Here is a 27,677-nt window from a genome sequence, read left to right as displayed (position 1 = left end):
TCTCCAACCCAAAAAGCCTGATCAATGAAAACACAGCTCAATATTTATGAATATAAACTGCATGCCTAGATTGGGCAGATTTACCACTACACTACTCTATTCCCCAGCTATGAGCCCTTAGAACTTGCTGTTTTTCCAGCCCATGTGCTTCTCCTCCATTGTCCTTCCACCTCTCCTCATCGTCCTCCTCCTCCTCTCCCAAACTTTTTTGCTCCACCTCCCCTTCTACTGCCTAAACACCAGCTCTAGCCTTTATTTTACAGATTAAGGTGGGGAGAAGGCCACAAGAAGTCACCTGTATACTGATTCACTCATCTTCTGCAGCCCCTCCTGGAAAGGCAGAATTAACATCAAAATACAAAACCAGGGCTATCCATAACATAACTCCAAATGTTTCTCTTTCTCAGTGAGCTCCTGATGTAGTGCGTGCAAGGTTGCCTGTTCACAGAAGAGCTACCGTAGAACACTGTATGGTTTTTAATTATGAAGAGATGGTCATTGCACTCTGGTGTTTCTAGAAGTTTGGGAATGTATCAGCTGTGAGGGAATGATGCTGTGGTCAGTGCCTAAAGTCCCTCGAATGTGCAGACTTTGTGTTTAGAAGCCATAGGTAGGTCCCTGAGGACTGCTTTAGGAACCTGCTTGTTCTCAGAATGGTTGTTCTCTGTTCTAGACCCAGACATGAGCTGCCTGGTACTTTTACAAGGTGGGTGAGGAAGCAGAACAAGCCAGTCCTCCCTCCCCTCCAGCTGCTTCTCTGCCTCCCCTTAGACAGGAGAATACAGAAGACTGTGGTCGTCAGTTTGTCTGCTTTTCCTCCCCTGTCTGGGCAGGTCAGGCCCTGTCTCTAGTGCAATATGAGCAGATTGGTTGTGTCTAGAAGAAGCAAGCTGTGACAGCATGACACTGTCCACACTCCATCCTTCCTCTGGGAATCATAAAACTTTAGGGCCACATGAAACCTGGGAGACTTACAACTGTATGCATAAGAGCACTGAACAGCTTGGGCATAGTTCCCAGAGCCAAGCCATCGAGTCCAACCTTCAGCTGTATGACACTGGTCAAGTCCCTGAGTTTCTTAGTGCCTCTGTTACACCATCTGTGAAATGAGGACCATCCTGGCTCCTGCTTCCCGATACTCCCATGAGGTAAAATGTCATCAAGTCCTAATAGCCCAGAACTGGCTCTGCAAACTTAGTCTCCTGGGGGGATGAGTCAGGAGAGGTGAAGAGAGAGAGTGTGTGTAGGTTAATTCATGTGTGTGCGTGTGTGTGTGTGTGTGTGTGTGTGTGTGTGTGTGTGTGTGTGTTTGAGGGAAACTGGATTACGTCTGCCTGCCTGTCTGTACCAGGGCAAGTCACAGCTGAAAAACAAGAGGAGAGTAAGGGGAGAGAAAAACCAAAATCAACAAGGGTCAGGGGACCCTGATCATAATGACACCAGGAGGCAATGACAATCTTTTAGTAATGTGATGTCCAATGGTTTTGAAATTGTTGTTCCTGGGTCCAGGCCTCCCTTGAGCACTGAGCAGCGGTGGGGAAACTGAGGCAAGAGGAATGCACCAAGGTGAGTGCAGAAGAAAGGCACTAAAGCTGAATCCAAGTCACCATCCCCACCCCACCCCCACCCACTCCTCCATAGACCCTCAGTGTGTTATCCACTTCCTATTTCCAAGGAACAGAAAAGGAGGAAAGGAAATGGTAGGCCCCAGGAGGATCCTTCATGGTAACACCCCAAATGCAGGGAAAGTGAAATGTTTTATTGAAAGCGCAAGATCTCAGTCCCCAGGCTGTCCTGAGCATGGCATTGTTGGCCAATGGGGAGTGGCTGGATCCTTTCCCAGGTGGAAGGCAGGAGGGGGAAAGGGTGGGAGGGTTGAAGGTTGGGTGAGGAAGGCTGAAGAGACTTGGGACCAGGATGGTGTCCAGGACAATCCTCTCCGAAGCTGGTTGACTTCTCGAGTTCTCTACCTCTGTCACTCACGTGCTCAGCACCAGAAGGTCCTTCAGGGAAGATCAGAGAACAGAGTGAGAAGGTGGATGTCACTGACTGCAGCCTTGGCCACTTGCTTGCCATCTCATGGGATGAATAGGGTTAGATGGCCTGTGGACCATTATCTTGCCCTGCAGAGAACTTTGGGCAAAGTATGTGACATTTCTCTTTTTGCCCCCAATTCTCTTTTCAACCAAATCAGAGAAGTGGGTGTATGCCTCTGTTTACAGCTTTCCCAAATCCAGGACACATAACTAAAATGAATAGTGCATAGATTGTAATCCAGTGCATAGACTGTAACAAAATGCCCATTGTGAGTCTCTCCTCTAACAGATGGTTCAGTAACACGTAAGTAATGGGAGGTGAGAGACAGCTCTTTCTTACATAAGAATTCTGATTAAGAAGCATAAATGGAATTATGTATGCATAAAATAGCAGCAGGCAAACACACAGAGGTAACTATTGCCAACAGGAGCCAACGTGAGTGAGGGGTGAGATGGGAGGCAGGCCGTCTGTGAGCTTCTGTACAAGCTATGTGTGAGTGTCAGAGGGGCAGACAGCGGCTTCAGAGTTGGGAAGCCTGGCAGGAATCAGGTAGTGACAACCAGGCAGACTGTCCAGGAGAACCCAAGTGGATACACTGTGTCCTGGCAGGTGACAGTGGCCGAGACAGTCCTGGCTGCACCATGAGGCGATGTCAGCTTCCTCTAAGATTAGGCCCTCCCCACAAACAGAATGTCATAGTCATGAAGCCAATGAAACAGTGAGGCTCCACAAGGTGGCAGGACTCGAAGGAGACAGGACAACACAGTGCTACATGGGACATCCCAGAGCAGATCCTGAGCCAGACAGAGGACACTCGGGGGAGCTGATGGAGCTGTGTGCTGGTGCTCACTGCTCGGCTTAGGTCAGTAGGCTCCAGTTATATAAGGATAACCAGATAAGGGGAAGCTGGGAAGATGGCATCTCAAGTGATCTGCTCTTACTTTTTTTTTTTTTTTCAAAAATTTCTGTAAATTTAAAATGTTCTTAAAACAAAAACATAAAATAAATGGCTAGATTCAGATTTTTTAAAAATGAGAAAAAACATTATTAGGGGCTGCAAGGCCAGGCCCAGAGCTGACCTTACCTTTAAACTAACCCAATATATGTCTACACATCAGTACAATACTATGCTGTTCCCTTATTACTTTGAATAAATTCTAATTATTCTTATTATTCTGAATAAATTCCAATCATATAGCTTAATTTATAAATCAATGCAGTTCCTTTACTGGGATATGAAGGAGAAATAAAGACAAGTCATTTATATGAAGTGGTAAGTATTTTACAGGAAAACAGTCATGGGTGATTGTTCAGGAAGGAGAAACCCATTCCTACCTGGTTCCAAAGCCCTGGGGTGAGGGTGGGGACAGCCCCATGCAGGGGCAGCTTTGGGGGGTCACTGCATGTTGTTTCCTTGCAAACTCTAGCAAAGTGACTTTGGGTAAGTGGTCTGCCCTGCTGATACTCAGTCCTCCTCCTATTGTGTGATCTGTCCACCATTACAGGGCCACCATTATAAAGGGTCCAAACATCAGCTGGAAGTTATGCTGAACCCCAGGCTGGGTCTGTGACTGAACTCAGGATGGGGCACATGGGGCCCATGCTTAGCAAACAGTGAAATGATGACAGGGACAATAACTATGCCAGGCCTGTTCTGTGTCCCAGTCCTTTGGTGACAAAAGCCATACAGCAAATGCTGGCTCATGAGATATCTCCCTCAAAGCACAAGATGAAAATTGCTGCTCCCCACTGACTCATGAGGAAACAGGTTCAGATAGCATCCGTCCTGTAGATGTTCAAAGAATGGGGCCAGGACAGGCACCCCTGGGGATGGCACCAGATCTTCACTGTCCACCCAAGCTCACTGTCACCTCCCTGAAATACTTTCCAGATGTGGAGGGAATACTGCTCCCCTGACAAGATCGCGCGCGCGCGTGTGTGTGTGTGTGTGTGTGTGTGTGTGTGTGTGGTGTGTCTATCTGTCTGTCTTTCTGTCTGTGTTCTTTGCATACCCAGAGAGCAGTGCAAATATACACAGAATTCTTTAAGGGAAATTTCCCATGTGAAAGAGAGGTTGAGTTGATGCACTCTGGGAGTGTGTTCTGAGGAGATAAGCTCTGGGTTTGGGGCTCCGAGATGCTCCCCCTGCAGCATTATAATGGTAGCACTGGTAAAGGCGGGCACTTCCAGAAGCCCTACCGTATATCAAGGGCTGTGCAAATCTATTCCATTTGGATTCTTGTTTTATTCTAAAAGTAGCCTGATGGCTCATGAGTATGATTGGAAAAGTGGGGCTCAGAGAAGTTACATAACCTGCCCAAGGCCACACAGCCAGAACCTGGCAGAGGTCATTGTTCTTGAAGCCCAGTGCCCTCCACATCAGAACCTTGAGCGAGGTGGAATTTTTAGAAAGATCCAAATAAACACCAGCAGGTGTCTGATGGGGTGACTTCCGGTTTGAATGTCTCCCTGAATGATACTCTGGTAGAACCTTCACTACGATTCTCTCGAGGGTCTTTTACAGTGGAATCAAAGTCCCTGAATTTGAAATTCAAGGCACCTGCCATCAGTGTAATTAATTCGTCAGTTACTTCAGGAGTGTGAATCTCTGCTGGTCTGGGAGAGTCGGGTTGGAGCTAGGATTGAACTTGCTTCCAGCCTGTTGTAGTGTGTGGCACAAAGCAGGTGTTCAGTGAACTATACCACACTTCATTGGCACACCTGGTACTGCTTAGAGTCTCAGCTTCCCCAGCTGGAAAATGGGAAGCACAAGCATAAGAGTGTTCAACTTTGTGCCTTATTTCCTGGGCCCTGGTCCTGTGCTTTGAAGGGAACAACTTAAGTCACTGTCCTCCTACAAACTCCACCCACCACCCACCACCACTTCCTCTCACAGTGGACCAAGTTGATGGCAAGAGCTGGATGGGAAATCGGCCTTTATCTCTTCTTACCTCCAACACGTCAATGTCGGCGTTGCTAAAATCAATGTTGAGGATTTTGGGCAGAGGGACTCCAGAACCCAGTATAGCTATGAAAAGGGTGGGAAGAGTCAGGTCAGTTGTAATCCATGAAGCCAAGAGATGGCAGCCTGGCCAAAAGCAACCATCATTTGCAAGACTATAGCTGTTTTTTCTGCCTCTCAGCTTTTGACTTTGTGGTTCCTGTCTAAATGCCCAGGCTGGCCTCAGACTTGCTATGTAGCTGAATATGACCTTGAACTTCTGGTCCTCCTGCCTCCATGTCTGCACACTTAAACTATAGGCATGCACCACCATGAACCCAGGTCTTCATGCATACAGGAAAGCACTCTACCAAGTGAGCAACATCCCAGTCCCTCCTGTAGGTTCAGAGCCTTCCATGAGGCTATTCCCTAGTCTTGTCATCTTCCTAGACCTTAGCCAGTAACTCTGGGCAGTTGCTACTCCTGCCCCACTCCCGTCTCCTGTCACCAGAGAAAGTAGAACACATTGATCCTGTTTCTGTACCTGTTACACTTGCCCATGTTAATTCCTTAGGGACTGTGTCCCTAGTACCAGAAACAAGGAGAAATATTTGCTGAGTGAAGAAACAGAATGGTGCATGTGGGCCCCCAGTATGTGACTGCTGTGGGTGTTTGCTTGATTTGAGAATGTCAGAATCAAAAAGAAGGAAGAGGGTGGGATGGCTCAGCAGGTAAAGGGGCTTGCTGCACCAGAAAAGCATGGAGGCACCAGAGAAGCATGGGCACCCACTCTTACCATTCATTGCGGGCATAAACGCTAGGTCAAAGATCTTCTCAACCAACATTTCCAAGATGAACACCTGAGGAAGAAGAGCAAAGCTCTCAGGCAGGGCTGCAGCCAGCTCCCAGAGACCCTGAGGAACCTGGAGTCCAAGGTAAAGGCCTAGTGCTGCCTTTCGAGAACCCCAAAGGCTCCAGATCACAGCCCCTCAGTACACTTCATCCGCTTGTTCATGTACAGACAGAGAAGAGAAGGACCCGATGGAGGATGCTAGGAGGCAAGTGGCAAAGAAAGCCTAGCTCCTCCCCAGGAGGCTGGGGAGCATCCCAACTCAGCCTCCAGGGGCCTGTGGGAAGGCTCTGAACCTTTCTGACCTTATCAGTGGATCCACTTGCAAGGACTCTAGGGATTGGAAGGGGATCCTGTCTGCCTGGCCGTCAGCTACCAGTCACACAGTCAGGCCTCTGTGTCCATGAACCCTGCTTCTAGGGAGTCAATCAATGTGCTTTGCAAATATTGGAAAACAGAATTATATGTAGGCTGAGGCAGGAAGATTGCCACGAGCTCAAGGGCAGCCTGGGCTAACATTATAAGACTCTGTAACAACAACAAAAACAACGAAAATGAATCATCACTAAATGCGTTTCAGGTCTTTCGTCTCTTCATGATTCCCTAAACTATGCAGATAATAACCACAGTTGCATGCCACATGATCTAGATCAGAAGAAGAGTAAGCAGGAGGATTGCCAGGCCACATGCAAACACTACACCATTTACACAGAGACCGTGAGCATCCACAGATTTGGGCCATCTTGAGCCCTGGAGCTGATCCCTCACTGACGCTGAGGGCCAGATACACAACTGTCCTTAACTTCTCTAGGCTATAGGTTCTCCATCTCCAAGAGGAGTAGACAATCCCTATGAAATGGGGTGGTGCTGAATATCAGAACAATGTCTGCAAATTCCTACCATGGGGTTCTGCACAGGCCAAGTGTGGGCACCCAGTTCCCAGTGCCCCCTCCATGTCTCTGATAAATGATAAATCAGCAAAGTCCCTGAGTTTACTGTTCTTATTTGGAAACGGCAAAGGATTTACTAACTCTCTAAGTCACAAGACATTTGGGAGGACTACGTGAGAGAAGCTATGCAAGGAGGGAAAGGCTAGCTTTGAGCTGATGCCATGGCTGGGAACTCCATGCATATCCATTGAGACCATGAGTTGTGGTATGCCTCTGCATCTGGAGCCTCCCCATCTGTTCTAGTTGGAGCTCTGTCCAGGCAGCTGCGAAGCTGGGAACTACTCTGCCTAAAACTGAACTGGTGGCACCAACTTCACTGCTTCAGGGATTGGGGTTGGAGAAGCTCAAAACAAAGTGGCAAGATGAATGGGCTTGCCTTTCTCAACATGTGCACAAATCGCACCCAAGTCTGCCCAAAACCAGAGAGAGAGAGAGAAAGGGGGGGGGGGAGAGTGGGAGGGAAAGGGGAGGAAGACAGAAAGAGGGAGAGGGAAAGAGAGAGAAAGGAAGGGAGGGAGGGAGGGAGGGAGGGAGAGAAAAGAGAGAGAGGGAGAGTGGGAGTGGAGGGAGGGGGAGGGAGAGGGAGAAGGAGAAAGGGAGAGGGAGGAAAAGAAAGGGAGGGAAGGAGGAGAGGGAGGGGGAGAAAGAGGGAGAGAGAGAGGAGGTAAGCACACTTCCAAAGCCTAAGATGGAGGACCCAAGAGTAAACAAAAGAAATGGTCTTTGACTCCAAGCACCTCAGGTTTGTGAACTCTTAAAAGGCAGCACGCTAGGGTCCGATATTTAGAAGAGAAATGAGTCCATACCTAGTTCCCTTCTGTTGGAAAAATGGAGACTTGGCATGAGTAGGCAATGCTCACAGCCAGTCACACATGGGCCTTGCCCCCCCCCCCACACAACTTCAGGAGGAAACATGGGCCCCTAGCCCTGTGCCTCCTCCTGCTGAAGAAGTAGGACTTGGGTGAGGTCCCAAGGCATCCCCTAAGATGAGCAGTGCCATTGCAGCTGAGCAGACACTGTGTGTTCACTTCCCACCCCTTTCTCCCCACCGCTGCAGCCTCAGTCTCTGTCCATGAGAAGGGGCGGCAGAGGCATTGCCAGGCCCCTGCAAACCCCTGGCTCGGCTAGGCCCAGAGGGCCTCTCAAAAGGTCTTTGCTGATGCCTAAATCCTAATACTTACATCAAAGTTGCCCACGTTTGAGGTTCTGAGGTTGAGGCTGGTCCTGCAGAGGAAGAATATGGCCCATTAAAAGCAAAGTGGCCCAGAACTCAGAACAACTGTCAGCCTCTCCACCAGCATCCCTGGGAAGACTCTCCTGGCCGAGCTGATTAGATCGGTTCGATTTCCTGTACTGAGTACTAGGAACGTTTCAAGCACCATGTTGATAGATGTGAGCCTGAAATTACAGCTTTACCACAGACTGGCTGTGAGATCTTAGGAACCTCACCTCAGCTTCCTCTCCCGTAGAGGTGACGGCTGCCAGAACTAAATGAGAGATCCTTGTGACGCAGCCAGAACGTCTGCGGGTGATACGTAGCCAGAGCTCTATGTGGACACTGACTACCTGTATCTCCCTTAATCCTCATAGCAACCCCCTGGTCCCAGGCTAAGGCTGCAGAGTCTTTCAGCTCAGCCTCAGAGCTAGAGATAAGTAACAGGATTCAACCGGAGCCTGTGCATTCTGCTCCTGTCCTCCTCTGAGAAGAGAGACCTGGGTGTGAGTTCACACTCTGCACCAACAGGGTCTCAGTGAACCCCGCAGTCTGGCCTTGACAGACTCACAGACTCTCCCCAGAGGCAGAGAACATTTGTGGCTGCTCAAAAGGAAGGTTCAGCTTCCACCTAGAGTGGCAGCAACCTCCCAGGGAGGAGACTTTCCAGGCCGAACATCCTGAGGTCCATGCACAGCCTTCTCCTCCCAACACACCACCCAAACGCCATGACACTCTGCAGACTATGGAAAGCCCTGCTCTCCTCTCCAGAAGCCCCTTCTCTGCCCATGCTTTCTCTTCTCACTATTCATGGCTGGTCACTCCCTCCCTCACTCACTGGGCCATCCTAAGTAGCCACCTAGCACCACACATGAATGGCTTCCATTGCTGGACTTCATAAATAGTGACCATTAAAAGGAAAACTTATCCTGAACTAAATGTAGACTGACAGTTCTAAGTAGAACTGACATTAACCTTGAAATGGGGTTGATAGTAACACTTATTTCTACAGAACTGGATCAAGATTAAACAGAGACACTTCCAGAACCTTCAGTGTCTGCACCAGAGGCACCCAATGAATGACAGTCTTTCTCGTGGATTTTTGTGAAGTAAAGGCTGTTGTCGCCAGATGAGAAGACTGAAACTCAGAGAAGTCAGCTGGCTGACATCACACAGCCAATCAGTGATCACATCTGGATCTGAATGGTATTGCAGGACTCTAGATTCAGGTCCCCTCATTCAGAGTGCCAAACACCTGGACCTGCACTGGCTCCTAGCTTCACTCTGGTGGCTTTGAGTTAGCACATCCACCTCTCTGAGCCCTGGTTCCTTACCCCTAAAACAAGAGAATGAAGGCCCTGATGTCATAGACCTTTAAGAAGGACACAGCATGTAGATAAAGGGCTAAGAATAATCTAGCAACTCATTGTCACCAGCATCGTGCACCAGTGGTGACCCCTGATTCACTTCTTGACACAGTTTTCTTGGTTCTTTTCCTGGCTTTGGTCCATGGCAATCTCAGCAGACAGGACCACGGTCACCTCTGCAGCCTCTTGGATTTACCCAGCTCCGACAGCCACATAGATGACCTCAACCCCGGCCTGGTGGCCCTGCACGAGCCGATACCGGCTGTCTCAGTACAGAAGATGTGCGCTGAGGAGCAGAAACCCACCACCACAGACCCTCTTACTTATCCAGCTTGGCATCGATCATGAGTTTATCCCCTTCCACAGAAAATGAAGCCAAAAGGTCTGTGTCCTAGAAGGGGGGTGGGGAATAAGCGCCATTAATGTCATAAGCATTACATTACTGCTGTCCTCACGGTGCCTGCGTATCCACGACAAACAAGCTACTTCTAGGCTGGGAAGTGGCGCTCTTGGCTGAAGCATGACAAGCCACTGTGGTCAGGGACGGGGTAGAGCGTGTGCTCCTTTCTGGGCATCATCAGATGTGAGCTGGGAATGGCAGTGTGTGCCATGCCTATCATGTGAGTTTCCAACAACAGCCCAAGTATGTGAGCCAGATAAGGACCCTGACGTAGTGACCCACCACTGAGACTGTAGTCCTGGCTTCCCGACCCCACAGTCCTGCCTGGTCTAGCCTAGATCATTCCACCTCAGCCTCAGAGTTCTCTCACCTCCTGCTGCCAACTAAGTGCCCATAGTGTACAGTGCCCACTGATGGCTGTGTGAGCTGATAGGTGTGAGAGTGTATGAGTGTGAGTGTATAAGTGTGTGAGTAAATGAGTGTGTGAGTGTATGGGTGTGTGAGTGTATGAGTGTGTGAGTGTATGGGTGTGTGAGTGTATGGGTGTGTGAGTATGTGAGTGTATAAGTGTGGGAGTGTATGGGTGTGAGAGTGTATGGGTGTGAGAGTGTATGAGTGTGTGAGTGGATGAGTGTGTGAGTGTGCAAGTGTATGAGTGTGTAAGCTGATGGGTGTGTAAGTGTATAATTTTGCAAACTGATGGGTGTGTGTTTATGAGTGTGTGACCATATGGGTGTGTGAGTGTATGAGTGTGCGAGTGTATGAGTGTGAAAGTGTATGGGTGTGTGAGCTGATGGCTGTGTGAGCCAATGGTGAATGAGGTGATGGGTCTGTGAGCTGGTGCTTGAGTGAGTGGTGGGTGTGCTGATAACCCTGGTTTCATTACTCCAAGAAGATATAACACATAGTTATGTCAGGTGAATATTGCCTATGTGGTCTGTCTGGACACTGACAAGTACACTCAAGACTTTCGTGATATTCCCAAAGCTGCTCCAAGAAGCTTACTAATGCCCAGCTGACACTCTTCAAGGAGAGAAAAAAGCCAGGCCCAGAGACAGGGAGCAACTAACCGAAAGTCTCACAGCCAAAAGTGATAAAGGCTGGATGTGAGCCAGCTTCCCTGACCCCTAAGCTGGATGGCTCACCACCTGTGGGGCTGTGGGGATATGAAGAGGACAAGGAGCCTGGGAAACCTTATGGCTCTGTCTTTAGACGTAGCTTGGGGGTGGGGAGCTTCATATCAGACGCATACCACATCGATGAGGCAGATAGTGGTCTCTACATCATTGGGCTGGGAGACCACAACTTCAGAGGTGGCAAACACCTTCACCAGTGCCTTGTCCTTCTGCAGTGTCACAGTTGGGGGGTTGGGCACCTGGATCCTGATGGTGAGTGGGCGGGACTCAGGGTATTGCTGGAACACCTGCAGGCAGAACCAGACTGGGTGGTCAGGGTCATTGGAAGTGGACTTTTATCAGCCAACCTCCAAACTCAGAGTGGGCAGACTGGGGGGAGGTTCCTCCACACAGGATGCCCACTCAGTCCAGGCAAAGGCATGGACCTACTGTTGATTAGGACAAGAGGCTGATCTCTCTGATCCCCTCACATGGGACTACCACACAAACTACTTGTGACAAGATGGACGGAGCCTCAAGCTCAATGCCAGACACAGGAAGATGCCCGGGATCTGGCTGAGAGCCAAGTGGGGTCTCCTGAAGCACTGGAACAGGGTCTGAGTGTCAGTCAAAATTTTATTAATTCAGTCACTCTGAGCACTTTTTCCCCCTGGATTAGAGGAGAAACTGAGGCCAGAGACAACTGTTACAGCTTACTGTCTATGACCAGCAGAGCACGCAGGACCCTTTATACCCTGGGATGAGAAGGTAGCCATGAGTCATCTCAAGGTAGAGTTCACCAGCAGGAACTGGCTGAGTCCCCTTGGGGACCCCAATACAGGCACTTAGGGGCAGATCAGCTCCCCAAAGCTAGCTGGCTGAAGCTCATTAAAAGACTGGTTTATCACAGTTACTAAATACCCAGTTAATTCCATATAAAACTCTAAACATGGAAAGCAGAATCTTTTAACACTGCACAATCTCTTGGTCACTTTCAGAGGGAGTGGAAAACAATTGTTTCTCAAGCAGATTTTGCCCATGGCTGGGATGAGGGAGATTTTGCCTAAGAAGACACAAGAGGGCTGATAGTCTTCTGTACAAAATTTTGGTCCATGAGCAAATTCAGTAAATTCAGCCATTTAATTCATTCTCCAAAATCACCCTCAAGGGTGTGAGCACCAACTAATCAGACATTTGGCCAACTGGTTATTCATAGAGATTTTCAGGATGTTTTCCCAGTGAAACTTGGGGTCCAAACACCTCAATCAAAAGAGGTAGTGTCTTTGAGACTTAGCAATGCTTCCTTCAGAGACCCCAAGGTAGTGGGGACTGTGTCCCCAAAGCAGCAGCACCCTGGGAGGCCACCAGAGCTTGGTCAAGCCGCTCTCTATGGCTCAAACCACTTGCCACCTTGTCTAGCCTCAACCCCTGAGACCATCTTGAGCCATTTAAAACCCTGTGTTCTTGTAAATGGGCTCTGGCTCTGTGTGATCTCTCTGTGCCTGTTGCCCAGAAGAGAATGGGATCTGTCTCCCAATGAAAGAGGGGATTCTGGGACGGTCCTGTGCATACTGCCCCTGATATCTCATGAGACTGTCCCAGAATCCCCTCTTTCATTGGACAAGGACCTCAGGTACAGACGGAGCTGCAGAGGCTTAGAACTCAGTGTGCTGCTTAAATGCCAAACACTCGAGGGCAGTAACGATCACTCGCTGAGTTTTATTGCCAGTGGCTTCTCTATCTCCTGAACTAACATGGCAGACAGAAAGAGATGGGGACGGATCCAGAGGGCTTTAAATGAGTATCCTCCACCCCATGTGGCCTCTCCCACGCATAGAGTTCTTTGATACTCAGTTGGGAATAGAGAGGCCTTCGTTCTGCCTTTACAGGGCCACTTAAAAGGGAATCTGTAGATATCAGCAAGAACAGCTGTTAACATCTGCAAATGCCCACTCTGGGCCTTCGTTTCCAGATGAGATAAACAAAGGCTGAGACAGGTGAGGTCATTGGCAGCTTTAATATGCTGAGTCATGCCTTTCTCTGAACACCTGACAACTCCTCCAGAACAGGCCTGTGTGTACCCACTCCTGGCTGTTCCTCTGGACAACCTGGATGAGCCATTTTCTACAAATGAGAAGAGTAAGCTCAGAAATGCTAAGACTATGCCCAAAGTCACACAAGAGGGGAGAGCACTTGTCTGAAATATGCAAGACCCTGAGTTCAAACTCCAGCACTGCATAGTCACCCCGCCCAGGTGTGGCCAAGCCAAAGCAAGACTGTGCAGGCTGGCCCACCACCACGGTTCAGGTTATGTCATCCTTGACCCTCCTGTGTCCCTTCATCAGGATCTAGCCTCTACACCCATCCTGAGCCTCAAGAAGCCAGGCTAGAACCCTGCCCAAATGAAGAGGCAAAGCCATTCCTGGTGTCATCATTGTCTGCAGAGACCTGCAGCCATGACTCCTGTTTTCTCTTAACCAAAGGGGCACCACTTAAAACTGCAGAGCACTAATTATATATACCAGTGACATGGAGACATTCCCCTGAAGACATAAAAGAAGCTAGAGACAAGGACACATACCTTGGGAATCAAGGCCCCCAGTGTGGATGTGGTAAGTGGAGGGAGATCTTCAAACTGTGGGACAAAGACAAGGTCATGTAAGTCCTGAGACAATGGGGACAGACAGGTGCTATAACACCACGCCTAGAATTCAATGCACCCTGAAACAGACACATCCCTTGGAAAGCCCATGGCCATTGTGTAGACCACATTGCAGTTGTGTGGCTAAGTGGATGGGGCCAACCACTTAGGATGTCTATCTACACATATGACCTGATGCATTCAAGGCAAGCCCAAATCTTTCTTCTCTGGTAGAATTCTTTGCAAAATCCAGGAAATCCAGGGCAAGTCCATGTGCACAGCCTAGTGTCTGCTTGGCCTCCTCTGCTGTGAGTTCCTTCACTTCTTCTTCATCTCTACTCACTTCCTAAAACCTCAGATGATTAAGGATGAAAGTCAATACCACTTGTCAGAAAGAGAAAGAGAGAGGTGTGGAGGAAAAGAAGAGGGAGGGAAGGAGAGACAGAGAGAGATAGAGAGACAGAGAGACAGAGAGACCATGGAACCAACGCAGCAGCAGATGAAACAAAGTCATTGCCTCCTGCATAGGTGCACTGTCAGGGCAGGGCCCTGGTCACATGGTCGATAGGAACACTAATAACTGCAAGAGTGCTACCTACACCGGACCTAAGTGGACACTTTCTTCTTGGCAGAATTACAGATCCCCATGTTCTGGGTAGTGATTTAAAAAAAATAGCTCATGCTTAAGAGAAGCTGTGACATGTATGGATTATATTGCCACACTTCAAAACCTCAGACTGTCCCAGAACATTGGAGGATGGATGGGTAGATTGCTGGATGGATAATGGATAAGTGTATAGGTAGATAGACTGAGCGATAATGGATGGATGCCTGAGTGGATAATAGATGAATGGGTGGGTGGGTGGATGGATGGATGGACTGAGAGATAATAAATGGGTGTCTAGGTAATAGATGAATGGGTGGGTGGGTAGATGGGTGGGTGGATGGGTGGGTGGATGGGTGGGTGGGTGGATGGGTGCAGCCACATGGCTGCTGGATGGATGATTGTATTGGTTTGTGAATGGTTGATGGGAATTGCATGGATAAATGGTAAATGGAGGCATGGATGAACAGTGGGTGGGTGAGTGGATGGGTAAGTCAGAAGGAAGGTATCTGAATAAATAGGTGTGATTTGCACGTGGCAAAATAGGATCTGGTAAAGTGGATGAAGCACTTGTAAGCATGACTGCACTACACTGCAGCTGTTTTGAAGGTCAGAAATCTATTAAAGGATGGAGAGAGTGCTCCTGCATGCTTCTCCAGGATGCTAGTGTTTTCTTTTCATGCATCTTTTGATTGTGTATGCATGTTGACCAACTGAAAAAGTTCTAAATATTCATGTTAAGGTGCTCACTTGTGAATACGCTATTCCTTTAATAAAGGACTGAAATAAACCACACCAAACAGAGACCAACTGCCTCCTCCTGGGACCAGAAGCAGCTTACTGTCATGTCTATGAGGCATGTGAGAGGCTCTGATAGACAGATAATGAATGGGTGAGAGGAAGGAAAGAAGGGTGAATGGATGGATGGATGGATGGATGGATGGATGGATGGAGAGATGGATGGATGGATGGATGGATAGATGGATGGAGAGATGAAGGGATGGAGGGGTGGATAGATGGATGGAGAGATGAAGGGATGGAGGGGTGGAAGGATGGAGGAATGGAGGATGAATGGATGGAAAGATTGATGAATACATAGATGGATGGATAGAGACATGGATGGATAGATGGATGGATGGAGAGATGGAGGGATGGATAAAGAAATGGATGGATGGATGGATGGATGATACATGAATGGATACATGAATGGATGGATAGATGGATGGATGGGTAGATGAGTGAATAGGTGGGTAGATCACTATCATAAGGGTCAAATGGGGTACTGGGTAAAAGGCAGGACCACCCTCAGTCCTTCCTCTAAAGCATAGGCTAGGAAGAACCCAGGCCAGCCACTCAGTGCCCTGCTAGGTCAACTCACCATGCCATCAGTGATGTCGATATCCAGAGCACCTTGCTTCTGCAGCATGGTCAGCACCGAGCTCAGGAAATTGGCAGAGATGGCCAGCTGGGAGTTGGTGTTGTCACCCATGGGGGGTAGTTCTGGCATCTGTGGCCTGGGCAATATAGCTGGCCGCCCCAGGGGGTAGTCAATGAGGTCACCTCCTGCCTCCCCAACTAGAGTCTAAGGAGCATAGAAAAGGGGAGGGAAGAAAATGAGACTGGGGGTTGGAAGAGGGTGTCTGGACAGTCCTTCCTGGTTGCACCCACGATTTTGAGCTACTGTTATGGACAGATCTTCCTCTGCTTGAAAGGAAATGGTGTCATGGCAGCTCCTGCTTTATGACCAATTACAATTACACACAAACATGCACACACCCACATGTGTGCACTATGGCACAGGTCCAATGTCCATGTGTGCCTGCCCCTGCACCTGCACAGTCCACACTGGCACACCCATCTCCAAAGACGATGCCCAGTGCAGTGCTCCAGGGACCTTTCTGGACTCAGAGGTTAGCTACTCTGCCCTCACCTTCTTTCTGCACATCAGTGACCAGGACCAGCACCAGGCCAGCACCGGGCCAGAACCCCTCCCACCTCCTTACCCCCCCCCCCCACTTTTCCCTTCAGTACTTGTTGCATTTCTCTAACCATACAGGCCATGAACGGTGCAGGCCCCTGTGCATGCACACATTGACAGTTCAAGGGCTACATCCTCTTAGAAGCCCGCACTGGCTTTGCTAGTGCATCCCAATCCCTGTTTTAGGTTAGGCGCTGGGTCCGTAACTGCCTGTTTGCTTAAAGAATTCTCATGGCTTCTCCTGCAGTAGATCAGAAATTCCCCTAAAGCAGAGGCTTTGTTCTATTCCCTGCTTCACATTCAGCAGTGGGCCCAGGCTAGGAAGCATGTCTCTACAATGGACACACGTATCTGTGCACATGTTTAGTACAACCATATGACATGGGCATGTACCTACATCTCTGTGCTAGAGGCTCAGGGAAGTATCATGCCCCCATGACCCAGGAGTGGTGTGCTGGCACAGGTGCCAATGCACAGTAGGTGCCAGATCTATGGGGTCCTGGAGGATCTGCTCACTCCAGCTCACAAGATCTAATCTCCCAACTTTTCAGTGAAGTCCTATTTCCCAGGTTGGCGCTGGCCACCGTGGGAGTGTTTGCATTATGGAGAGCAGCAAATACAGCCAACCAGACTTTTGAAAACTCATTAAAAGCCAGTTGTTAGCTTTGTGCTAGCATGCTAATGGCCAGTGCTTCTCCAGCAGACCCAAGCCCCCAGCAGAAGCTGCAGACACTGGCAGCTGGATGCTTGGGTTCAGAGCCCAAGCATGCAATCACTAGCTGTGTGATCTTGATAATGGAGCCACCTCTCTGTGCCAGAGAAACAAGTCTTGTAGTTCTGGGAGCACACTGAGCTCATCAGTAAGAAGCACTGGCTTGGGACGTGCCTGGCTCACAGTAAGCACTGAATGCTGGGGGAGGATGCTTCCCGGCCCTGTCCTAGGCCTCTAATCCATGAAGGGTCCTGATGAGATGTTGTTCCCAGTATGTGTAAATACCCCGTGTGTGTGTGTGTGTGTGTGTGTGTGTGTGTGTCCATGCTAAGCCCACACTCAACTTCAGAGAGAAGGTTTCCAGTCTATCACTTACATTAAGGTCCAACTCAAGGAATTCCCCAGTCACCAGTGGAAGGCTGGAGAAAGTGTATTGCACACTCCCAAGTATCCCCAGAGGCACCAAAGCTGTGGGAAAAGAAGAGGGTCACATTATGGTCCCTTCCCTACAAAACATACCTTCAGTGCCTCCATACCTATGGAGGAGGCTGGGGGATGGTGTGTGGACCAAGGCTCCATCCAGCTTATGCTTCAAGGAAGAGCCAGTTTTGGTCCAACCCCGTCTCTGACTCCTCCTTGCTGTGTGACCACAGACAAGTCTCTGCATCTCTCTGAACTCACTCTCTCCTTTGGAAAGTGTGTTTAATGTCACCTTTTAGATTCTGTGGTAGAGTCAGGAGATCCCAATGGTGATGAACTTTGTAACTTTGTGAACCACGGTGCACCAGGGGGAACATTTAAGGCTGTACAATGTGCTCCTCAGCTGGACCTACATTTCCCTGACTGCTTGTAATAAACACGTTATCTTCTTCACTTTCTTTCCCCATCTGGAAAGTCAACCTCAAGGTGCCTGGTGTCCCAGAGACATGGGCTCCACAGCAAATATGGCTTTGCTGTGTGGCTGTGGGTGTCAAAGGCTGAAGCATTGTGGGTGCTGCCATATGAGAAAGGATGCTACAGGACTGCCTTGCTTTCAGGAGCCATCTCAGAAACCCAGGACTGGTGGTACCACTGCAGCCTGGTCCTCAGAGTCTAGTCAGGGTCCACACTGCCTTCTTTTAGAGAGTGAGGACACTTTCCACTTCCATAGCTGCCAGGACAGAGCCAGGCTTCCACCCAGAATTCTGACTGTTGTCTAGGCCACACTTCCCAGGCCCTAAGGGGAGGGCGTGTGGCAACAGTAACAGCCAATGTGGGAGGCCTGACTACTGTGGAATTTCTGGGACTTGCAAGGGTGGCTCACCGCCCTGCACCCTCCTCCCAGCTGCTGCAGTGCCCCTGGGGCTAGGTCAAGTGGGCATCAGTAGACATTGGCAACCACAGCAAAGGAGGAACACTTACAGTCCACGAGACCCAGCTGGTCATTGACGAGACCCAAAACCACATCCACAATGGGGCAGAGCTGTGGAAAGAGACACCAGGGGCTCAGGAGGTGTGGAAGCTGAGGAGCATGTATACATGTATACATGTATACATGTATACATGTATACATGGCAGAAGCAGCAAGCAGTGTGGATGGCTTGACTCTTCCCTGTGTCCTCACCACAGCCCAGGAGAGGGGATTTCTCTTAATGCCCATCTTAAAGATGGGAAACAAATTTAGAGCTGTCATTCAAAAAGAAAGCACCCCAGCTTGGGGTCCAGAGCTGTGGGTGCTCAGGTTGGGCCCTCCCATCTTGCCACTCAATGGTCCCAACCAACATGAACATGGCGGCCCTGTCCCTTTCCAACCCACTGGGTCACCTGTGTGACCCTGGAGACACAAACCCCTTTCACCCATCCTTACCAGGTCAGGGAGTACGTTGGCCAGCACTCGGTTCACTAGGTTGTCCACCAAGTTGGGGAGAAGCCTACAGAGGGAGGGGCAGGGTGAGGAGACTCACAGGCATGGAGGGCTCTGGGTGGTCCAGCCACACCAATGCCAGTTTCCAGTTCTGAGCATTGAGAGCTCCTGAGCCCTGGACAGTGGCACTAGACAGAGAGCTCTTCCTCAGGCCTGTCCACATAGGCCAATAGCTAACTTCCTTCCCTCCTTCCCTTCCTCCCATCCATCCATCCATCCATCCATCCATCCATCCCTTCTCCTTTCCTTTCTCTCTTCCACCCTTCCTTCTGTTCTTTCTTTAACCTCTTCCTCTTTATTCCTCTCCCCTTTCTTCCTTCCTCCCCTCCTTATTTTCCTCTCTCTCCCTTTCTCTTTCTTCCTTCCTTTTTTCCACAAACCACAGATATCAGGCTTCTGTCACACCAGAGAGGCTGGGACATCCCAGATTCCTAGCTAGCCAGAACTTCCCTCCAGTTTCTTCTGTCTTTGGCAGGGCTATTGGCTTGTCATTTTCCCTGGGTATGAATGGATATACTACTTTAAGCTCACAGTATGGCATATAGAACATTACATGGGCTCAAAACACATGTATGGATGCAATAGGAAAAAGCTAGCTAAGAACATGTGCCCATTGAGGCTCACACTCAAGGAAACGTGGGTGGCAGGAGCTATTTAATAGATCAGGAAGGAGGCCATGAACCTGACCAGAGTGGGTCACCAATGCTTACCTGGATCCCAGCTGATGAAAGTCAGAGATAGGTCATGCACACAGATGATGCACAGGTCGACAGACGGACGGACAGACAGACAGACAGACAGACAGACAGACAGACAGACACAAAGTCTCCCTGGTAGGCTCAGTCCTCAACACCACTCCTGCTGATTCCTTACACTGTACCTGGACCCCTCCCCCACAAAGAGCCAACTGCCACTTCTCTGTGGAGCAGCATCCTGGCAGAAACGGAGGCTTGGACACCTCCCAAGGCTTGCTGTGTGCCTTGGTCCTCTTTGTAAGTGGATTCACCTTCAGGAGGTGGATCCTGTCCTGGCTCTCCTGAGGTCCCCAGGAATGTGCCTGAGGACATCACACACAGCTGCACATGTACTGGTGTGTTAGAGATGGTGTGTCACTGATCTATATATATTTCCTTATGGGAAGTGGTGAGCTCCATCCGGCCTCCTGTCAAATGGCATCTATAGACAGCTACAGACTGTCCCAGAAACAGATGGATGAAACAGGGTGTGGGCAAATGAATGACAGCTCATCCAGGAATATCACGCAGCTCTAAGGAGTTAGACAAGGGCACTGCAGTGTTTGGGTGCAGAAAACCCTCCCAGCTGAATGAAGGGAAAGAGCAAGTGCTTCAGGCTTCAGAGCAGATGCCTCTGTGCATGGAGGGGAGGGGCTGTGGAGCCACACTGGTGTCTGCCTGACAGGAAGCAGAGGAACTACAATGAGCAGCCATGGCCAGCTACATCTGCACCTCCATCATTTGACATTCTGAACGAAGTGGATGAGGAAGTCTGGGAGGATCTGTGTTTTGGACGCTGGAGCCTTGTTTTCTCTGTCCCTATCTATCCTAAAGCACAAGGAGAGGGGGTTGGGATTCTGGTTGCACAGTGATTCTCTCACTCCTAGAGTGCACATGAGATGTGGGCTGGGGTGATGGGGCCAAAGGATTAGTAAGACGGGAGAGAAAACAAGGACTAGAGACCCAAAGACTGAGGGAGTGAACAGGCAGGCATTGTGCTCTGAGCTGTGTTTAATGTGCCCTCATCCAAGGTCTCCCAGACCTGGGGACAACATGCTGGCCAGTACAGGGATGCCTGACAACTCTCTGGACAAAGGATAGTCGCTTTGTAGAGAAGACAGAAAAATCTTTTATACACACACCCAATCAGGGGTACACTGATGAGAAACTTCTCTCTTGGGACACTCGGACACATAAGCCCTCTGGGATATATTTTCATAAACTCTGACATGCCAGATTCTACATCAACTGCTTTAGGCTTGTTATCTTGGTTCCCAAAGACAGAATTCACCCCATTTCCCAGATGTAGAATCTAGGGCTTAGAGTTGTTCAGGATCACACAGCAAGGAGCAGCGTAACTGAGATTTGAATCTGGGCAGGTCTTCCAGAGGTGGATGGATGCCCACATCCTGGGTTCAAAGGTGCAGCCCTTGAATTACCACCAAGTAGGTGCCAGTCTCTCAGTGTGTGTGGTCTCTGTGTGGGACCATCTTATTTCCCGGGATGGGTGACGGCAGTGCCCTGTTCCTCTCCACCTCGCACTCACCCCCGAAGCAGCTTGACTTTGATGCCTCCCAGGAGGGTGTCACAGCGCTCAATGACCAGCCTCGGGTAGCCTGTGCGGTCCATGGTCAGCCGTACTTTGGCCGTGATGTTTACCTCCACCGCAATATCCAGGAAGCCGATGAGGCTGAGGGAGACCAGGTGACCAATGAGACCATGAGCCACTCTTACCAAGTCTTAGTCTTGTGCAGGCCTGTCAGGCACGTGTCACCTCAGGTCTGAGCACTGACTGTTCCTGACACCATATCTCAGAGCCCCAAACCAAGTGCTATCCCACTGCCTCAAGGCATCGGAACAAATCTCCCTCACCCTCAGCCAGTGAGAAGTTTAAAGGTTTAGGAACAGGGCTTGGTACAAACTCTGGTTTGTAAGGTAACCATAGTGACCTTGTAGATGTGGCTCCACCCCACCCCGAGGAAATGAGTCCCACTCTCCAAGGTCCCCACAGTGAATGACTAGGAAGGCGCTCTCCCTGTGGCCACAGCCAACCAGAAGCAGAGCAAGGGCCTTGCTAGCGAACTCGAAAAGACTTGGTAGCATTAGGAGACTTGTCCAAGTATTGGGACTTAGGCTACTCCCTACCTCCAGCTGCCCAGACTCTGAACACCACCATGGGCTGCCTTTCCCGCTGAAGGGACCACCACAGGCTGACTCGAAGTTCAAACACTCCGTCTCCCTGCTCCTCCCACCATGATGGATGCAGCAACCACATGATGAGAAAAGGTAGCTTGCCCAAGCTCTTCTGTCAGGGACCTCTCCTGGACCTAGGGCACGTACCTCTTTCCGTTGATGGCCACCCGGGTGTACAAGCTCAGGTAGACACCCACACCGGGCAGGAGTCTCACAGACACCCGGGGAAGGGTAAGTTCCACGATACGCAGCCTGTATACAGTCAAGAGAGATGAGCTGGCGACTGCTGCCCTCCGCTGCCCACAGAACACCCTCCCTCACTCTGCCTCCTCTGCTCCCCGCACTCTGTCCTCCTATTACAGAGATACTTGAGGTCCATAGGCAAAACATAGAGAAGTTCAAGGCAAAAAACACCATGGCCGAGCATCCCACCCACGGGGGCATCTGTTCGCAGTTCTATACCCTTCATTTCCTTTGACTCTTTCGCGAAGACACTGCCCCCTGCTGGATCCTTCCTGCACAATCCTCAAACTTCAGTCAGGGTACTCTTAATGTGAAGCCACCTACCCTGAACCCCAGGGTGGTGACTCTCCCTCATTCTGTGCATTCTTATTCACCAGAAGCTTCTGCCAGTCCTTGTGGACTGTTTGACTAGATCCAGCTTCTTCCGCCAATCCCACACACCCCACCAGCCAGCAAGTTCCCTGGGAACTGAGGTGTGTGTTTCCAGGCTAAGTGTGTTGAGTTAAATGACTATGGCAGGGAACTTGGGCATGGCTGGAATTATAATACATAATTATAACTAGTAAGTCTAACCTGCTTCATTATGAGGTTATAGCATATGGTATACCATGAACCATATAGTATATGGCATATACTATATATGTCACATAGTTTAAATTCTTGATTATTTTTCTTCATAAATTGAGTTACTCTGATCATTCTACAGTCCAGTAAACTGAAAGACAGAGAGTCGAAAAGAATGTCCTAATGTCACACTCAACTAAAAGAGGCAGTGCTGGGTCTAGGCTTCTGACCTTTTTCATGTGAACACTGTAGACTGTGTAACTTGGACCTGTCAACATGTCCAGTCCTAACCTCTCCTCAGCCTCAGGGCATGGTTGCCAGTTTGTGGCTCACCTGTCAGTAGGGGGAGCTCAGTTCCTTACCCAGTGATGCCTTGTACGGTGCTCAGGATGCCTCCTTCACCCAGCACACCGAGCACGCCACCTCCTCCGAGAAGTCCTCCATCTCCAAGAAGACCACCTCCTCCAAGCAAGCCCCCTTGGCCTGCCAGAATGCCTTCATTTGCCAGTATGCCCCCAGTGCCCAGCAGGCCTCCGGGGCCCAGTGCCCCAGTGGCTACACCAGCTGGGATCTCTCCAGGCCTCAGTTCACGCCGGTGGAGCCTGCCCACCGAGGATGGGTCTGCTGCAGATCCGTACCGCCCGGAGCCGCGGTGGTTGGTAGAGTCTGAAGGATGGTAGTCTTCATGTGATAGGTCCCTGAGGCTCCCACCAGAGTCCAGGATCTCCAAAACACGGTATTTGCCCCCCAGCTGGGCTCTGTCGTCAATGTGACCATATTTGTAATTGCCACCAAGCTGTCTGCCATTGACGTATATGGGGGGAGGCTTTCGGACATGGAAGTCGTTGTGGCCCGGGGGCCCAGTGGCTACATCAGCTGGGATCTCTCTAGGCCTCAGTTCACGCCTGTGGAGCCTGCCCACCGAGGATGGGTCTGCTGCAGACCTGTACCGCCCGGAGCCGCGGTGGTAGGCATAGTCTGAAGGACGGTAGTCTTCATGCCGTAGGTCCCTGAGGCTCCCATCAGAGTCCAGGATCTCCCCATAGCGGTATTTGCCCCCCAGCTGGGCTCTGTTGTCATTCGCCTCAATGTGACCATATTTGTAATTGCCACCAAGCTGTCTGCCATTGGTGTATTTGGGGGGAGGCTCTCGGACATGGAAGTCGTTGTAGGGGACACCACCGACACCTCGGGGGAATTCAGCTCGTCTGTAGTCATCATAGCGGTGCCTGCTACCACCCAAAAGGCCACCACTGCCACCCAGCAGTCCCCCACCATGGCTACCACCACCCAGCAGCCCCCCACTACCACCCAACAGACCCCCACCATGGCTACCACCACCCAGCAGCCCCCCACTGCCACCCAACAGACCCCCACCACTGCTCCCTCCACCACCCAACAGCCCTCCACCATGGCTATCATCACCACCCAACAGCCCTCCACCATGGCCACTACCACCACCCAACAGTCCCCCACCATGGCTACCACCACCCAACAGACCTCCACCATGGCTTCCACCACCCAGCAGTCCCCCACTGCCACCCAACAGACCCCCACCATGGCTACCACCACCTAGCAGTCCCCCACTGCCACCCAACAGCCCCCCACCACTGCCACCACCACCTAGCAGCCCCCCACCACTACTACTGCCACCCAATAGGCCTCCACCCAACAGGTCACCACCACCTCCTCCACTCCCACCAAGCAGGCCCCCCAAGAGACCTCCTCCCCCACCACTGCTCCCTTCACTTCCACCAAGCAGTCCACCCAAGAGGGGCCCTCCACCATCACCACGGGCTTTACCCACGGGCACCTCCCTCAGGGCGGAGCGGAAGGCATCACTCTTCTGAATTGTGCCTGAGATGGCTGTGGAGAAGCACAGGTGTCAGGCAGGAGACTCCCCTTCCCAGTCTCCAGGTACCACCTGAGAGAGCGTCACCCTACTTGTGGGACCTCATCCTGCCACCCCATCCCCCAGGAAAAAAGCAGCAATAGATCAAGAAGACAGACTAGCACCCAGTGAGCTCATGCCCTGGGTGTTACTCCCATCCCTGAAGCTAGATTCCAAACCTTGATGGCCTTCCTTTCTCTCTCTCCCTTTTGAGTATCCCTCACTTTGTGGCCTGATAAAGTCTACTTTCTTGTGAATTATAAATTCCTGGGGAACAGCCAGGGCCAGAACAACAGCCTGCATTTGATGAAATGAAGACACAAAAGGCTCTGAAGCTCTTAGATCGGTAGATAGGCAGTCATCTTAGCATCCTCACTGGATCCTGGTCAGGAACAGGGGCCACCACAGGTCCTCATTTCTCAGGGTACAGAGTAAGGACTTACAGCCCAAAGGCACTGGTACCTGAACTTTTGTGCCCCAGGAACCATGTGAGTCTCCACACGTCATCCCACTCAGCTCTCCCGACACCAGTCCTTTCCAGATGAGGAAACTGAGACTCGGGTTTGTATAAGCAGGGTTTGATTCTCAGGAATCCTGGCCCTGGGGCCCAAGTTCTTAATCTCTGCTGTCTACTGGCTCAAGAGAATCAGCTAATGCCTAGGAAGTGGCATCCAAGAGAAAATAGAAGCTACAGCCCAAAGGGAGAGGTCGTCCAGCCACTAACCATGGGGTCTGCTAGCATGGGGAGGGTCCTCAGGTACTAGAGAGTTGACTCATCTCCCATCTCCTTCCCATGTCACCCATGACCCCAATTAGGATTGGACTTACCATCGCCCAGCACATCTTTTGTAACTCTGAGGACTGTGGTTGTGTCTTGGCGGATGCCACACACAGCTGCCACAGACAGAGCAGCCACACACCACGCAGTCCACATACTGATGTTGCTTTCCTGCTGAGATAGTGTGTGTCACAACTTTGACTATCCTCCCATCCATCCTTTTATTCACTCACACATTCATCCATCTGTCCTGATATCTGTCTATCTACCTACCCATCCATGCATCTATCCACTCACTCATCAATCCACCTATCTACCCACCCATCTGTCTATCCTATCCACTCACCCATCCATTGGTTCTCCTATCCATCCTCCTACCCATCCATTCACACATCCATCCTTCTATCCATCCACTCACACATCCATCCACCCATACACTCATCCACTCACATATCCATCCTTCTATCCATCCACTCACACATCCATCCACCCATACACCCATCCACTCACATATCCATCCTTTCATCCATCCATCCATCCTTCCTTCCATCATCCACCTGTCCTTCTTTTTATTAATCCATCCAGCTCTAGCCAGTGAGCAGAGATAAGCACCCTCAGCCTAGAAGTCATATTAGAATTCCAAGACCCAGAGACAGGAAACTGACAAGAGTCGCACAGTAGGACATAGTCCAGAATTACTGCTACCACTTTAAAATTTTTCAAATAAAAAAATGATCTAGTGACAAAAATACTCATTGAAAAAATATTCCAGAGCATAGAAATCTATTGCCCAAGATGGAATTTCCTAATTGAGCTCTGGAGGAAGAGATGAGAATTCCAACAGAAAGAGCACACTGGAAGCTGGGCAGCTCTTTGTATCTCTCTCTCCAACACCTGTCCATCTACTCATCCCCCCACCTCTCATTCTACTCATTCTTCTCCTCCTACCCAGGCATCCTTTCAGCATTCTACCTATTTTCCTGTCCATCTATTATCCAAATAGCTACTAAGTTGTACATCCATCCACCAATCCATCCTCCCTCTGACTCATCCACCTGCCAATCCTTCTATCTATCCATCTGTCTATCCATCCACACATCAATCCATACACCTACCCACTCTCCCATCTATTTGCCCATACATCCATCTATACACCTACCTTCCCATCCACCCATCCATTTTTCTATGTGTTATCTAAGCATCTAGACTATCCAATCATATATCCACCCATTCATTTAGTCTGGTGATTCTCAACCTTCCTACTGCTGTAACCCTTAATACAGTTCCTCATATTGTGGTGATCCCCAACCATAAAATTATTTTTGTTGCTACATTGTAGCTGTAATTTTGCTACTTTTATGAATCATAATGTAAATACTGTTGGAAATAGAGGTTTGCCAAAAGGGTTGTAACCCACAGGTTGAGAAACAGAGCAATTCATTCATCCATTGATTCATCCATCCATCAATCCGTTAATCCACCCACCTATTCATTAATCCTTCCACCATGCATCTATTCATCCATCTACCCATCCACTCACCCACGTAGCTATCAAATACTCTTCTATACTTCCAGTCAGCCAGCAAATACTCTTCCCTCCCTTAGAGCAGTGGATCCACACCATATGTTTAAGAATATGGCTCTGGATCCCAGGTATCTAGATTCTAGTCCTTAGACAAAAGACCTTTAACTCATAGCCACAAAACGGAGATATCTAATCCATGCAAGTTGTTGTTCTTCTTTTAGGACAGTAGCCTCAGACCCTTAGGAAGTGAGAGGCATGCTGACATGGGGTGACACCTGATTTGGGCTCGGCTGATTGTCTTCCAGGACACTTTGGCATTGTCTCCTTCACCCACTCCATCTCCCCAGGGTTCTCATCCGTCTGCCTCAGAGCATGGACACATTGACAGTCTTCATGGCTAACACTAACTCCTTCCGCTTAGACATTCTCTTCAGCTTGTTCCCACCACTCTGGGTTCCGCAGCACATCTGAGCTACATCTGCCCATCTTGTCTCAGGAGACTGGGAAAAAACTCATTTATACTAGAATATTAAAAATAATACGCCCAAGATTGTTTTCTGGCTTCTTCATCTCATCCTGATCTCATGCCTAAAGAACTCTGCATTTTTTTTTTTAAATGGGGATCATCGGAGGTTTTTTCTAGCACTAGAAAGCAACTAAAAAGCACCACCAAGGTAATAAAAATTCTGGGCCCACATCCCTGGGAAAGCTGGGCATAGCTTTTGCATACATGTGTGTCCTGATTTGGCCCTATTGATATCTGAGGTCCTGACAGCTGGCAGGGCTTCCCAGAAGGCCTGGAGGGTGGGGTTTCTCATCCCCTCACCAGGCCTCAGCCTCCCCTGCCAGCCTGGACCTGTGACAGGGACAGGACTCCTCCTTACCCTTGAGGGGGCGTGCAAATCAATCCTCAGAGGTCTGTTGCCCAGGCCTCTGCTATGGGCTAAGTCTGGTCACAGATCAGCTTTATAAAGTGGCCACAGTCTGAGTGGGGACCCGGACAGGGAAGAGCCATGTAATTATGACAGACTAGAATTA

The 27,677-nt window shown here is 49.9% G+C and overlaps 1 protein-coding gene across 3 annotated transcripts; it reads right to left on the bottom strand.

Annotated features, from left to right (window-relative positions):
- Positions 1 to 1,738: 1,738 nt before the first annotated feature.
- Bpifb4 (BPI fold containing family B member 4) lies at positions 1,739 to 27,677 on the bottom strand. 3 transcript variants are annotated; one of them, XM_076930035.1, is made up of 17 exons: positions 27,524 to 27,677; positions 25,165 to 25,285; positions 24,249 to 24,311; positions 22,808 to 23,633; positions 21,786 to 21,890; positions 20,992 to 21,135; positions 18,655 to 18,718; positions 18,210 to 18,270; positions 17,185 to 17,276; positions 15,497 to 15,700; positions 13,455 to 13,508; positions 11,011 to 11,181; positions 9,682 to 9,749; positions 7,960 to 8,002; positions 5,775 to 5,838; positions 4,989 to 5,065; positions 1,739 to 2,003 (listed from the first exon to the last, which is right to left on the bottom strand). In XM_076930035.1, the coding sequence occupies exons 2-17, from the start codon at positions 25,268 to 25,270 to the stop codon at positions 1,980 to 1,982; spliced, it is 2,166 nt and encodes a 721-aa protein (XP_076786150.1). In that variant the 5' UTR covers positions 25,271 to 25,285; positions 27,524 to 27,677; the 3' UTR covers positions 1,739 to 1,979. The 3 variants fall into 3 exon arrangements, with proteins under 3 accessions (XP_076786150.1, XP_076786148.1, XP_076786149.1); XM_076930033.1 differs by having other exon boundaries at positions 22,808 to 24,311; XM_076930034.1 differs by having other exon boundaries at positions 22,808 to 24,311; positions 25,165 to 25,288; positions 27,524 to 27,672.

This window comes from Arvicanthis niloticus, chromosome 2 (genome assembly GCF_011762505.2).
Source record: "Arvicanthis niloticus isolate mArvNil1 chromosome 2, mArvNil1.pat.X, whole genome shotgun sequence".
Classification (NCBI taxonomy): domain Eukaryota; kingdom Metazoa; phylum Chordata; class Mammalia; order Rodentia; family Muridae; genus Arvicanthis; species Arvicanthis niloticus.
The sequence above is the reverse complement of the archived record's forward strand: the minus strand, read 5'-3'. Positions and strand labels throughout refer to the sequence as shown.